Genomic DNA, 12614 nt, shown 5'->3' with positions numbered 1-12614 from the left:
TTTAAAATTAGTGTTCTCATTGTAAGAAGAGTATGTTGGATAAGAAATTGTATTTTGACCATTTGTGAGAAAAAAAAAAAAAACAGCTTGCCAAGCTCAACAGCAGGATTTTCAGAAAGAGATTAGTGTGCCAGATGTTTATTTTCAATGTGACATCAACCCAGTTCCTATTTTCATTTTCTTCTGCATTGCGGACCATAAGTTTGAAACTATAGTTTCCGAAGTTCCTTTCTCCATAGCTTGCTTCTACCTTAGATTCCCCCATGAGATGTACTTAAAGAAGATTTGGAAGAAGAGAAAGACAAAGTATTATCTGGTAGCAGCTGCTCATAGCAGCTGAGATCACCAACAATAGCTTTTCTTGATTCTGGAAGTTTTCCTGAGAAACATCCACTGCAGCACCATGGATAATTAGTGAGGGCATCACTAAGATTCTTGAATATCAGAATTTTCCGGAAATAGCATTTTTGACCTTAGTTCCCTCAGTTCTTCCAACAGTTGCAGAAGCCTTTCGTTCCCTTTATTAATACTCTCTTTACTCAAAAAATAAGAAATAAAATAAATTAATATTTTATATTACTTTTGGATTCAGTCCATTACTGTCCCTAAATAAAATTGTACACATCAACTGATAAGCTACACATCAGGAAATCAATTCCACAGATGATTGTGAAACCACTAACTGGAATTATTGAAGGATTTTGCAAAACTCTCTGAACTTTGATATTTACTAAGTGACCTTAAAGGCCTAGCTTTGTGGTAGTGCACTTAAATTGAGAATCACACTGGGTAACTAGCAAGGAAAGATTTCAAACCCCAAATAGTGCAATTGAGACCTTTGTATGAATACATATTACTGAGAATATCTAACATGTTGTTACTAATCAATGTCATTCTCACCTTGTGGGTTTCCTGTGCTAATGGACAAGGTAAGTTAAAAGCGATCTAAACACTCAGCTTCCCTCTTAAATGTAACTTCAGGTAATATCTAGCTTTGTATATCTATCTGTTTTTTAATGAATCAAAGAGGATTAATTCACTATGCTAGTGGAAGTGGCATATTTTGTGGGAGTATAACAGAAACTAATGTTATAAAAAATTATCTCATTTTAACTTAAAGAAAAAATGAATAATATTTTATTTGTTTTCTAAGTTCTGCAGTGTAAAAGGCATTTAATATTGATTAAGGAGATATGAGAATGTACTCATGAAACGTTATTAGGAAACATGTCATTAGACAGATTCTAAACTTAAGACGTTCAGAATTTTCTTATCCATAGTACAAGGGGAACATTGGGAGTGATTGATATTTTCATAATCTTACATATGGTGATTTTCATACATTTATATATTAAAAATCAAATAATACATTTTAAATTATGCAGTTTAATGTATTTCTATTATATCTTAAGAAAGCTGCTAAAACTAATTAACATTATCATCAACCTACCGTTTCAACAAAATTAGCAACATATATATATGTTGAATATAAACTTATATCGGAATGACATAAAAAGTAGAATATAAACTTACATTGGAATGACAGTATGTTTTGATTGGCTTTTCTGAGTCCACTAGCAAATGTTCAATAAGTAAATACACAGAAAATACTTTTCAGAGCTTTATGTCATTGTTCACTGATTTCTTTTCTCCTTGATAGTCATATATTTTTCTATATTAACTATCTTTTTGAATGCAGGCTTTCCATGTTAAAGAACTATATCATAACATTAGCAGCTGAACCATATGGGTCAAAAATCGTGACCAATCAATGGTGTGTGGCTATTAATGAAGAATACAAACTTTGTTATTATTCAAGATTTTATAATATTTCAACAAACGTAACAGTGGGTAATACTGGAAATCCCATTATCAATTTATGAGAGTATCTTTTCCCTCATCCTCTCCTCTCAAAGCTATGCCACCTTATTTGATTCTAGGGAAAGAGTTTTTAGTTTTATGATATTAACTATCATATGATTTGCTAGTTTTATTTGTTGTGCAAAACAAACTTGATCTATGCCAAAATGGAAAAAAAAAAGGAATTACTCCGGTTATTTCCTTTTTTAACTGAACTGTTACAGGTATATTTTTTCAAATAAAGATTAAATAGATTAAAGTAGAATGCAAAGGAGAAAAATAGCACTAGTTTGAAATGACTGGAATTAGAGAAGCATATGCGCTATACTTTCTTACTTACTTTCTTAAAAGCACTATAGAAAAGAATGATGACAAACTCTTTCTTATCTGATACTCCAGTTGAAAACTTGTTTCCTCCAATGAACTCTTTGTAAGAGTAAACTAGAGCAAACTGTCCTGTAAATTTGGGTCTCACCTGTATTTCTCAAAGGAGAAAGTAACTCATTTAGTGGAATAACGTCTTGGGTAGAGAGAAATATCTTTATGTATTCAGTAGCATTGGCTCAACTGCATCCCTCCAAAATTCATTTGTTAAAGTCCAAACTCTCAATACCTGAGAATGTGAGTGCATTTGGAGAAGGAGTGCTTAAAGAGGTAACTAAGTTAAAGGTCAATGATTCAGGTGGGCCCTACTCCAATATAACTGGTGTCTATATAAGAAGAGAAAATAAGGACACACCATATAGAGAAAGATCAAGCAGGCATAGAGAGAATACAACCATTTACAAGACAAAGGAAGAGGTCTCAGAAGAATTCAACCCGGTTGACAGCTATATCTCAAACTAGTAGCCTCCAGAACTGTGAGAAAATAAATTTCTATGAAATCTGTGTACTTTATTATGGTAGCTCTAGCGGATGAATAGAATGATATTTACACAATTTATTAAAACAATATTAATAATTAAAATAACTTTCTACTTTTTACTCAAGGATATATATATACACACACACACACACACACCCCCAACACAGATTTTAGAGCGTATTCATCAGAATTTGGTAATAATATCTTGGGTGTATTGTCCTTGCTGATTTTTGTCTTGTTGAACACTTTATGTTTACATATTATCTGTATTCATCTATAATCAGAATCTAGTTAATCAAATCAACAGATATTTTTCATATGATTAATGAATGATATACTTTGTTAGTTGCTTATGCTAAGAATTTTTTTTTAATGGTAGTTGATATTTCAGTTCTGAACAATAAAATCAGCACGCCAATTCTTTTGGTAGCCACACTATTTGAAAGATAAACTTGACAGAAAATTTGTAATTGTAACTTATTATAACGTTCATTGAATTTGTATTGACCAATATTTCTTCCATCAACTCATAAGTTATTCACACTTATTTAAAAATAGGGTGTCAAGAACATTATTTTTAATTTATAATATCCTTTTAGAGTTGTTTAAATTGTACATTCATCTACTAGAGTTGCCATAACAAAGTGTCAAGGGTGACAATTCGTAATGTAGAGCAGGGTTGCTTCTAAATCCCTTTTAAACTGATCATTTTCAGTACCCAATGCATTACAATAGTCATTGTACTTCTTTGGGACGCTCAAATTTGTTTCAAATCTCACTAAGAAGCTGGCTTCTGTGTATATTTCACGTGCTCCCATTAAGCTTTGGCATAACAAAAGGTCCCAGGCTTTCCTTGACTTTTCCTACTATGGACCAAGTTCCTTTAGTTTTTCTATGAAATTCAAGTGGCTTTTAGTGGGAAAAACGATTTTTAGAAACAAACCTAAACTATGAAAAACTCACTACAGGTTCGAAATTATTGTTGACTAAGAAAAATAATTTTTGACTGAGCCGGGGGCTCACGCCTTAATCCCAACACTTTGCGGGGCCAAGGTGCGCGGATCACTTGAGGCCAGGAGTTGGAGACCAACCTGACCAACATGATGGAACGCTGTCTCTACTGAGAAGTCAAAACTTAGCCGGGTGTGGTGGCACACACCTGTAATCCCAGCTCCTCAAAAGGCTGAGGCAGGAGAATCACTTGTACCTGGGAGGTAGAAGCTGTAGTGAGCCGAGATCGTGCCACAGTACTCTAGCCTTGGCGAAAGAGCAAGACCGTTAAAAAAAAAAAAAAAAAAAAAAAAAAAAAAAAAAAAAAAAAAAAAAAAAGAAGAAGAAGAAGAAGAAGAAAAAGAAAAAAGAAAGCAAAAGAAAAATTAAAATGATTTCCTTTAATATGTCCCTTTCTTCCTCAGACTAAATATCCTGCAAACATAAGAAAATATAAGAGTATCTCAGGAAGTTATACAGAGCAGGGAAGGTTAGATTTTCCAATATGGAGGAGACACTCAGCATAAAACTGTGCATCCATGCTTGAGGGGCTGGGTCAGAGAAGCTGTCATGCGTCACCCAACAAGCCTCTGGAGCCAGTTAGGTAACTAGCAAACGCTTCCCACTAAGTAAAGATGTCACTTCTCTGAACTTAGTCTTCTCGTCTGCACACTAAAGCTGTTGTGCCGCTAGCCTCCTTCCAGTTCTGATTTATGATGGTTCAAATTTAAAGATTTGTCTTTAGTTATGTTCTCAGTTTTCACAATAAATAGGTTGTAAATATTATTTTCTATCACTTGTTCCAGAATTATAAAAGAAACATAAATTATATGCTATTTAAATTATGGTGTAAGTATAAATATATATATATTTTTTTGAACATTCGTGTATGCACCTATATTTTTTATGTTAATAATATATCTCATCCGATACATGAATTCGCACTATGGTAAGAATGCATGCCATCGAATACAAACAAAATGCCACGAAATTCAACAAAATGTTTTATTTCTGAAGATAATTTGCTACATTTCTGATTTTTTTTAATGTTAGAGTCGTATTTCTTGTTTCTCTTTTCCAAAAAACAATTAATGCCAATGTGTACACCCTGAACTGACAGCTTTAGCATAACTTGGTATAGAGTTAGATAAGCTCAGTTTAAATTAATGCTGATAAAACCTCCAGAATTGCTGAAGAGACCATACTACGTGAGTAGAATTAGAGAAAGTGGAATGAGGTTCTTCTTGTCCTGTTAATTGATTTGGGATCCATTAAGGATTTTATGGAGAAATAAAATGGTCAGATGATGGGTTATTAATTTATACGAAGGAAAATAGATTATAAAGATGAGCGGTCAGGATCAGGAAACTAGTCATGGTTGCTGTGATTCCAGAAGAAAATGTTTGAGAGAAGGTGATATCAAAATTTATCTCTAATATGAGTTATTACAGTAAAAAATATGTATACTTTTTTGTTTGTTTTTTATTGCAAGTGAGACCTTGTCATTTTCCTGACATTAAACATGGAGGACTATATTATGAGAGCATGCGTCGACCATACTTTCCAGTAGCTGTAGGAAAATATTTCTCCTATTACTGTGATGAATCTTTTGAGACTCCTTCAGGAAGTTACTGGGATTACATTCATTGCACACACGATGGGTGGTCACCAGCAGTACCATGCCTCAGTAAGTAAACCTCTGGACAGCTATACATGCATAAAACTTTCAAAGATTAAAGAAAGGAGATCACATAAGTGATTACTCTTGTCTTATGTAACAGAAATAGGGCCAAGAAAAGAGTTGTTCAAGCAAAATGACTAGAATAGATCTTTTCTATTATGAGGAGTTCTTGAAAATCCTATGAGAAGTAAATATAGAGACTTTATGAGAATATCTATATAGTTTATACATATTTTAATTATTTAAACTACAGATAAGTAATCTTCAATGCTGATATTTCTTTTTGTGAAAACTTTTGTTAATAATTTTAGTTCATACTTATTTGTATATTATTTTTTGATGTTTATGCACTCTAATATGGTAACAATAATTTTAATATACTATTTTGAACAAATTTATGCTTCTCATTTACTTTATTTATTTATCATTGTTATGGTCCTTAGGAAAATGTTATTTTCCTTATTTGGAAAATGGACATAATGAAAATAATGGAAGAAAGTTTGTACAGGTAACTCTATAGAAGTTGCCTGCCATCCTGGCTATGGTCTTCCAAAAGAGCAGACCACAGTTACATGTACAGAAAATGGCTGGTCTCCTCCTCCCAGATGTATCCATGTCAGTAAGTACACTGCTCTGAGATCCCAGCATGTTCATGTCTTTCTAAGTAACACAGATGACATTCGCAAACTCATCCATATTAACTGTGGCAAAATGTTTTTGTCAACTTGTTTTGCCAACGGACTTATTTAGTTTTACTTTTTAATTGTGTGAATATACAAATTTCTTGATAAGAACATAGCAAAATAAATGCTCCTATTAATGAGTATTAGTCAAGAATACAGTAAAAGAATTAGAACACAATACTTGTTGGTTAAATAAAGTCATATCGAAGCAGCATCACTGTCTGGGGTAAATACTTGAGGTTGGTCATCTCGCACCAAGAACATTAATTACAAATGAGTGTTCTGGGATATTGTGCATATTCAACTCTAGAAGGTTTCCTACAGTATTTATTCCAATATACATTTATATCAACAGTTCCTTCCTTTTTTACATGTTTCTAATGATTGGTGATGTCACATTTTAATATTTACAAGTTGAGTGGCTATAAAATGTTACAGCATTGTAGTGTAAATTTGCATTTCTTTTACTACCAACTGGATTTACAATATATGTTCACAATTTAATTGGTATTTAATGATTCTAATCTTTGGAAATACAGTTTGATGTTTTTTGATTTACCTTTTTGGGAGTTTTGGTATTTATTAGTTGGAATCATCTTAATAATTCTGAATATAAAATCTCTTTAATTATATGTAATGCAAATGCATTATTTTTGTGGCTAGTATTGTTCTTTCCTTTTTTCTGCATTATGAACATAAGTTGCTCATTTTACTAAATAATTGTCAATCTTTTTTCATGATGAATGTTTTTCGGTTCTTTTTAAAGGAATACATTTTCAAAAGCACAGAGCCATTATACCATTCTTTATTCTAAAATGTCATATGTTATATTTTCATACTTAAAAAATATTTTTTTATTTTCTTGATAACAGCTATATTTCATTTTTAAATAAAATACGATAAACTCAACATTTCCCTAACAGTTTTTATGGTACCTTTCTCATACAGTATATGTTATGTTGTATATTTTGTACATTGTGTGTGTATACACACACAGGCATACACACACACAATGACTATTATTCTGAATACTCTGTTCTACAGTATTAGTAAACAATTTTTTAATCATCATTCCAGTAACCCTCTATTGAATTTTATTTATTTATATATTTTTAAGACAGAATTTCACTCTGTCACCCAGGCTGGAGTGCATTGGTGGGATCTTGGCTCACTGCAACCTCTATCTCCTGAATTTTAATTAATATAGGTTTACAATAAGTATGGATATGGCTTTTCACTCTAATGATGACCTTTCACCCCAGTCTTTTTTCTTCATCAGTCTCTTTTACGTATCTCATCATTCTGTGTCAGATGATCCCATTACTTTTAGACTATTTTTAAAGATTGAGGCTGATAATAAGCTTTGATTAGATGTGCAATTTCTGCTGATATCAACCAACTCAATCAAGGTTTATGCCCCTTGCTTTGGTTTTGGAGCTAATTGTAGAGTCAACTACTTATTTCCTTTTTATTTTTCTTACTTTTTTCCTTCCTTCCTTCCTTCCTTTCTTTCCTTCCTTCATTCCATCCTTCCTTCTTTCCTTCCTTTCTTGTTTCCTTGCTTCCTTTCTTTCTTCTTTCAGCTGTTGAAAGAGTCAACTACATTTTTTCTCCTTTCCTTTCCCTTTTCCTTTCTCCTTTCCTTTCCCCTTTCCTTTCTCTTTTCCTTTCCTCTCCTCTCCTCTCCTTTCTTTCCTTTCCTTTCTTTTCCTTTCCTTCCCCTTTCCCTGTCCTTCTCCCTTTTACTTCCCTTTCCTTTCCTTTTTCCTTTATTCTACTTTTCTCTTCTTTCTCTTTTTTCTTTTTTTCTCCCTTTCTCTTTCTCTTTTTTCTCTTTTCTTCTCTTCCTTTATTTTTCCTTTTTTCTTTCTTTATTTTTCTTTCTTCTTTTTTTCTCTGTTTCCTTCTCTTCCTTCTCTTTCTTTCTTTTTCTCTGTCACTCTTTTTCCTTTATTCCTTTCTTTCTTTACCTTTCTTTTTCTTTTTTCTCTTTCCTTCTCTTCCTTTCTTTCTCTTTTTCTTTCTTTCTTTCTTTCTTTCTTTCTTTCTTTCTTTCTTTCTCTTTCTCTCTTTCTTCCTTCCTTCCTTCTTTCTCTCCCTTCCTCACTCCTTCCTTCTTTCCTTCCCTCCTTCCTTTCTTCCTTTCTTCTGTCTCAAGTTTGTCTGGCTCAAGTTATTCCTAATAATGTTACTATTTTGCTCTTCATGCTAGACTCTGTACTTTAGTCAGGTTATTTATCTACTTTGTAGTGGTCATATAATTAACAAGACTTAGCTTCATCTTCAGATGGATATATCAATGTTATATTATCAATGTACAGTCAATTATCAGTGAATCACAATACTTCTCAATTTAATAAAATGTAAATTCCTCAAACCATGTTGTGAAAATAAGCAGAAAAATTTAAATATACTTAAATGAATACAGCAGATATATACTGGAGTGTGTCCTGCGTTTGTGCAAACTGGCTGTGATTTCCTTTAAAATAATCATGTAAAGAAAACATTTGCCAAATAAATCACAGAATACCAATTTCCCTTGACTTCGGTCTTATTTACATATCCATTCTGCCTTTCTTGGCCTGTTAACTGGTGCACTTGGACTATTCACACTTAAAATAATTATCGATATATAGGACTTAAACCTCTGTCATTTATTAGTTTCTGTTTGCTTCCTCTGGTTTTCAGCCCTATTACCCTATTCCTCCATTCCCTGTGGGGAAATCTTTAAAAAAGATTAATTTTGATTCATATGTATTGTTTTTGATTGTATCCCTTGTATAACTTTTTACCTTTTTTAAAAAAAGTTGTTGCTTTAGCTAATACTATATACATATAATAATATATTACTGTCTACTAGTACTGACATTCAAATCTTCAACTGGAATATGGAAACCTTACTTTCATGTAGATCCAATTTTACTCTCCACGTTTTAAGTACAAATGCCACTAGTATTTTCCATACATATATTGAGCACGATATTAAACTCATTTGCTTCAAACATCAAACATAATTGAAAAAACATATGAGGAAAAAGCCTGTTATATTGACTCCTCTTTTTTTTTTTTTTTTTTTTTTGAGACAGAGTCTTGCTCTGTCACCCGGGCTGGAGTGCAGTGGCCGGATCTCAGCTCACTGCAAACTCTGCCTCCCGGGTTTACGCCATTCTCCTGCCTCAGCCTCCGGAGTAGCTAGGACTATAGGCGCCCGCCACCTTGCCCGGCTAGTTTTTTTTTTTTTTTTTTTTTTTTTTTTGAGACGGAGTCTCGCTCTGTCGCCCAGGCTGGAGTGCAGTGGACGGATCTCAGCTCACTGCAAGCTCTGCCTCCCGGGTTTACGCCATTCTCCTGCCTCAGCCTCCCGAGTACCCGGCTAGTTTTTGTTTGTATTTTTTAGTAGAGACGGGGTTTCACCGTGTTAGCCAGGGTGGTCTCGATCTCCTGACCTCATGATCCGCCCGTCTTGGCCTCCCAAAGTGCTGGGATTACAAGCTTGAGCCACCGCGCCCGGCCTGACTCCTCTTTTTATCTATTATATTGTTCTATTCTTTCAGTCTCCTAAAGTCTCAAGCTCTTTCTTTTATCTTTTTATTTTAATTTGAAGAATTCCTTTAGTTAATCTTTAAGCATAGGTCTACTGGAGACGAATTCTCTTGGTTTCCCTTTTTCTGAGAATGTCTATATTTACCCCTTTACTTGTAAAGGATAATGTCACTGGATATAAAATTTAGTATGACAGTTCTTTAAACACTTGATAACTGTGCCACATGGTTATGGATGAAAAACTCACCGTCATTGAAATTGTTGATCCCCTAGAGGAAAGGCATAGTTTTTGTCTAGTTGCCTTCAAAATATTTTGTTCTTTTTAAAAGTAGTTTTATTTTAACGTATATTTGGTATAAATTCCAAAGTGTTTATCCTCTTTGGAGTTCACTCAGCTTCTTAAATATGTAAGTTTATACCTTATGTACAAAATGGGAAGTTTTCAGCCATTATTTTATTTATTCATTTTTCGAACCTAATACCCTTTCTCTTCTTTTTATGGATCTGCATTATTTGTTGTTGTATTTTTCTAAATGTCTCAGCTCAGTTTTTTGTTTTCAATCTTTTTCAGAGTGGGTAATTTATATTGCTCTATGTTCAAGTTTATGGATTACATTGTCTGTTAGCTCACAATGTATTATTAAGCCTATCAAATGTTTTTAAAAATTTTTTTTCAAATTTTTCAATTTTGTAACTCCTATTGGGTTTTTAAAAACCATCATCAATTTCAAAACCTGTATCCTCTTAGTGTCACTCCAAAGAAGGTTGAATACAAAATAAGAAACTTCCTTTGTCATAGTTTTCTATGTTTAGCATGTATTCATTCAAAAAGACATTTCTTAATTCTGGCCTACTATAAGTGGCAATATTTCTTAATGTTTTATGTGTTTCTTCAGTAAGGCAAAAATAACTTAAATATATTACTTTCAGTTTGTAGAAGTAAAATTTCTTCCAGGAATCATTTCTTTCACCAGAAATCACAAAATTGTTGATATGATATGAAGTGCTGTGTTTGTATTTGCCTTATTTGAACTTATATTTTGATTTGCTCTCACAATAAATCAAGTGATGAAATGATGTTTTTTAGATTCTACAAGAAAGTGTGGGCCCCCTCCACCTATTGACAACGGAGACACTACTTCATTCCCGTTGTCACTATATGCTCCAGATTCATCAGTTGAGTATCAATGCCAGAACTTGTATCAACTTGAGGGTAACAAGCGAGTAACATGTAGAAATGGACAATGGTCAGAACCACCAAAATGCTTACGTAAGTACTTTAATATTCGCATGGACCCTGGAAAAATCAGTGTGATGAGTCTGATATTTCACTGTTTGTAACAAAATAATCACAGATTATTGTATAACCATTCTGCTGAATGCTTGCCTACCAAATATTTATGTTAGAAAGCAAACTTTAGAAATTTTTCTTTACGGCAGGGACAGTGGCTCAGGCCTGTAATCCTGCAGTGTGGGAGGCCGAGGCGGGCGGATCACGAGGTCAAGAGATCCAGACCATACTGGCTAACACACTGAAACCCGATCTCTACTAAAAATACAAAAAAAATAGCCCTGCATGGTGGTGGGTGCCTGTAGTCCCAGCTAGTCGGGAGGCTGACACAGGAGAATGGCCTGAACTCAGAAGGCAGAGCTTGCAGTGAGCTGAGATTGGGTCCACAGAACTACACCCTGGGCAACAGAGCAAGACTCCATCTCAAAAAGAAAAAAAAAAAAAAGAAAGGAAATCTTTCTCTTTATATTTACATTTTATGTTAAAACATTTACTTGACAAACAAAAATATTTTCAAGTTTGACAATATACTGTTTTGATATATTTGGAATACAATGATTACCACAATCAAATTAATTAGCACATTCTTCATCACCAATGCTTACCATTGTGTGTAGGTGGGTGTGTGAGTATGTGTGTGTGTGTTTGTGGTTAGGACACTTAAAATCTGTTTCCTTACCAATTTTCAAATAAATAGTACAATATTATTAGCTATAAATATCACTAGATCTCTACATTTGATTCCCAGTTCTTGTTCATATTATAGCTGAAAGTTTGTACTCTTTGACCAATATCTTAATCAACAAAAAACAGCAATGATAGGTTCTAAAATGCAGGGATCCTAAAATGACAATTGATGTAATGAATCATTGATAATACACCTCTAATTCTCGTACATTAAACATAGTACTTCTTTTTTACATCGTTTACCATTTTAACTTTATTTAAATCAATATGATGTTTTTACATAGTCAGTTTGGATAGTGTTTTGAGAAATAATTCCTGGACCATCATATAACATTCTACTTGAAAACCTGAAAGTCTATGAAGATTTGCATAATAGTTAATGTTTTTATGTTTACTGTTTTCTATTTCCAGATGCGTGTGTAATATCCCCAGAAATTATGGAAAAATATAACATAACATTTAAATGGGCAGCCAAACAGAAACTTTATTCAAGAACAGGTGAACCAGTTGAATTTGTGTGTAGATCTGGATATCATCTTTCACCAAACTCTCACGCATTGCGAACAACATGTCAGGATGGGAAACTGGAGTATCCAACTTGTGTAAAAAGATATTGATCATAAAATGCACACCTTTATTCAGACCTTTAGTATTAAATCAGTTCTCAATTTCATTTTTTAAGTAATATTTTACTTCTTTTTATTCATAAGTAAAATTTTGGGGTTGATTTGTGAAAATGTAATTATAATCTGAGACTGGTGGCTCTCTTCTTAAAAGCACCATATTAAAACTTGGGAAACAAACTGTTGTGTCCAGTTCATAAAATTTTTATGGCATGAAATTAGATGCAATTTTTTCAGACTGTATTTCTGTCCATCACTGTTAAATCTCTCAAAGCTTTCTCCATAGCTTCTGAGGCTCATTGTTTTACAGTAAATGGAAAACATATTGTTGTCTCTGACTTCAAAATTATATCACTTCACAAAGATGTAAAAACCAAGTCAAGTCTTAACT

At 33.1% G+C, this 12614-nt stretch overlaps 1 protein-coding gene across 1 annotated transcript; it reads left to right on the top strand.

Annotated features, from left to right (window-relative positions):
• Positions 1-761: 761 nt before the first annotated feature.
• CFHR3 (complement factor H related 3) lies at positions 762-12400 on the top strand. Its single transcript, XM_050782649.1, is given in 6 exon segments — positions 762-929; positions 5208-5402; positions 5840-5899; positions 5902-6015; positions 10710-10892; positions 12012-12400. Coding segments are annotated over 6 exon segments (816 nt in total). The 5' UTR covers positions 762-871; the 3' UTR covers positions 12218-12400.
• The last annotated feature ends 214 nt before the right edge of the window (positions 12401-12614 follow it).

This window comes from Macaca thibetana, chromosome 1 (assembly GCF_024542745.1).
Source record: "Macaca thibetana thibetana isolate TM-01 chromosome 1, ASM2454274v1, whole genome shotgun sequence".
Classification (NCBI taxonomy): Eukaryota; Metazoa; Chordata; class Mammalia; order Primates; family Cercopithecidae; genus Macaca; species Macaca thibetana.
Note: the sequence above shows the minus strand (reverse complement) of the source record. Positions and strands in the feature narration are given on the sequence as shown.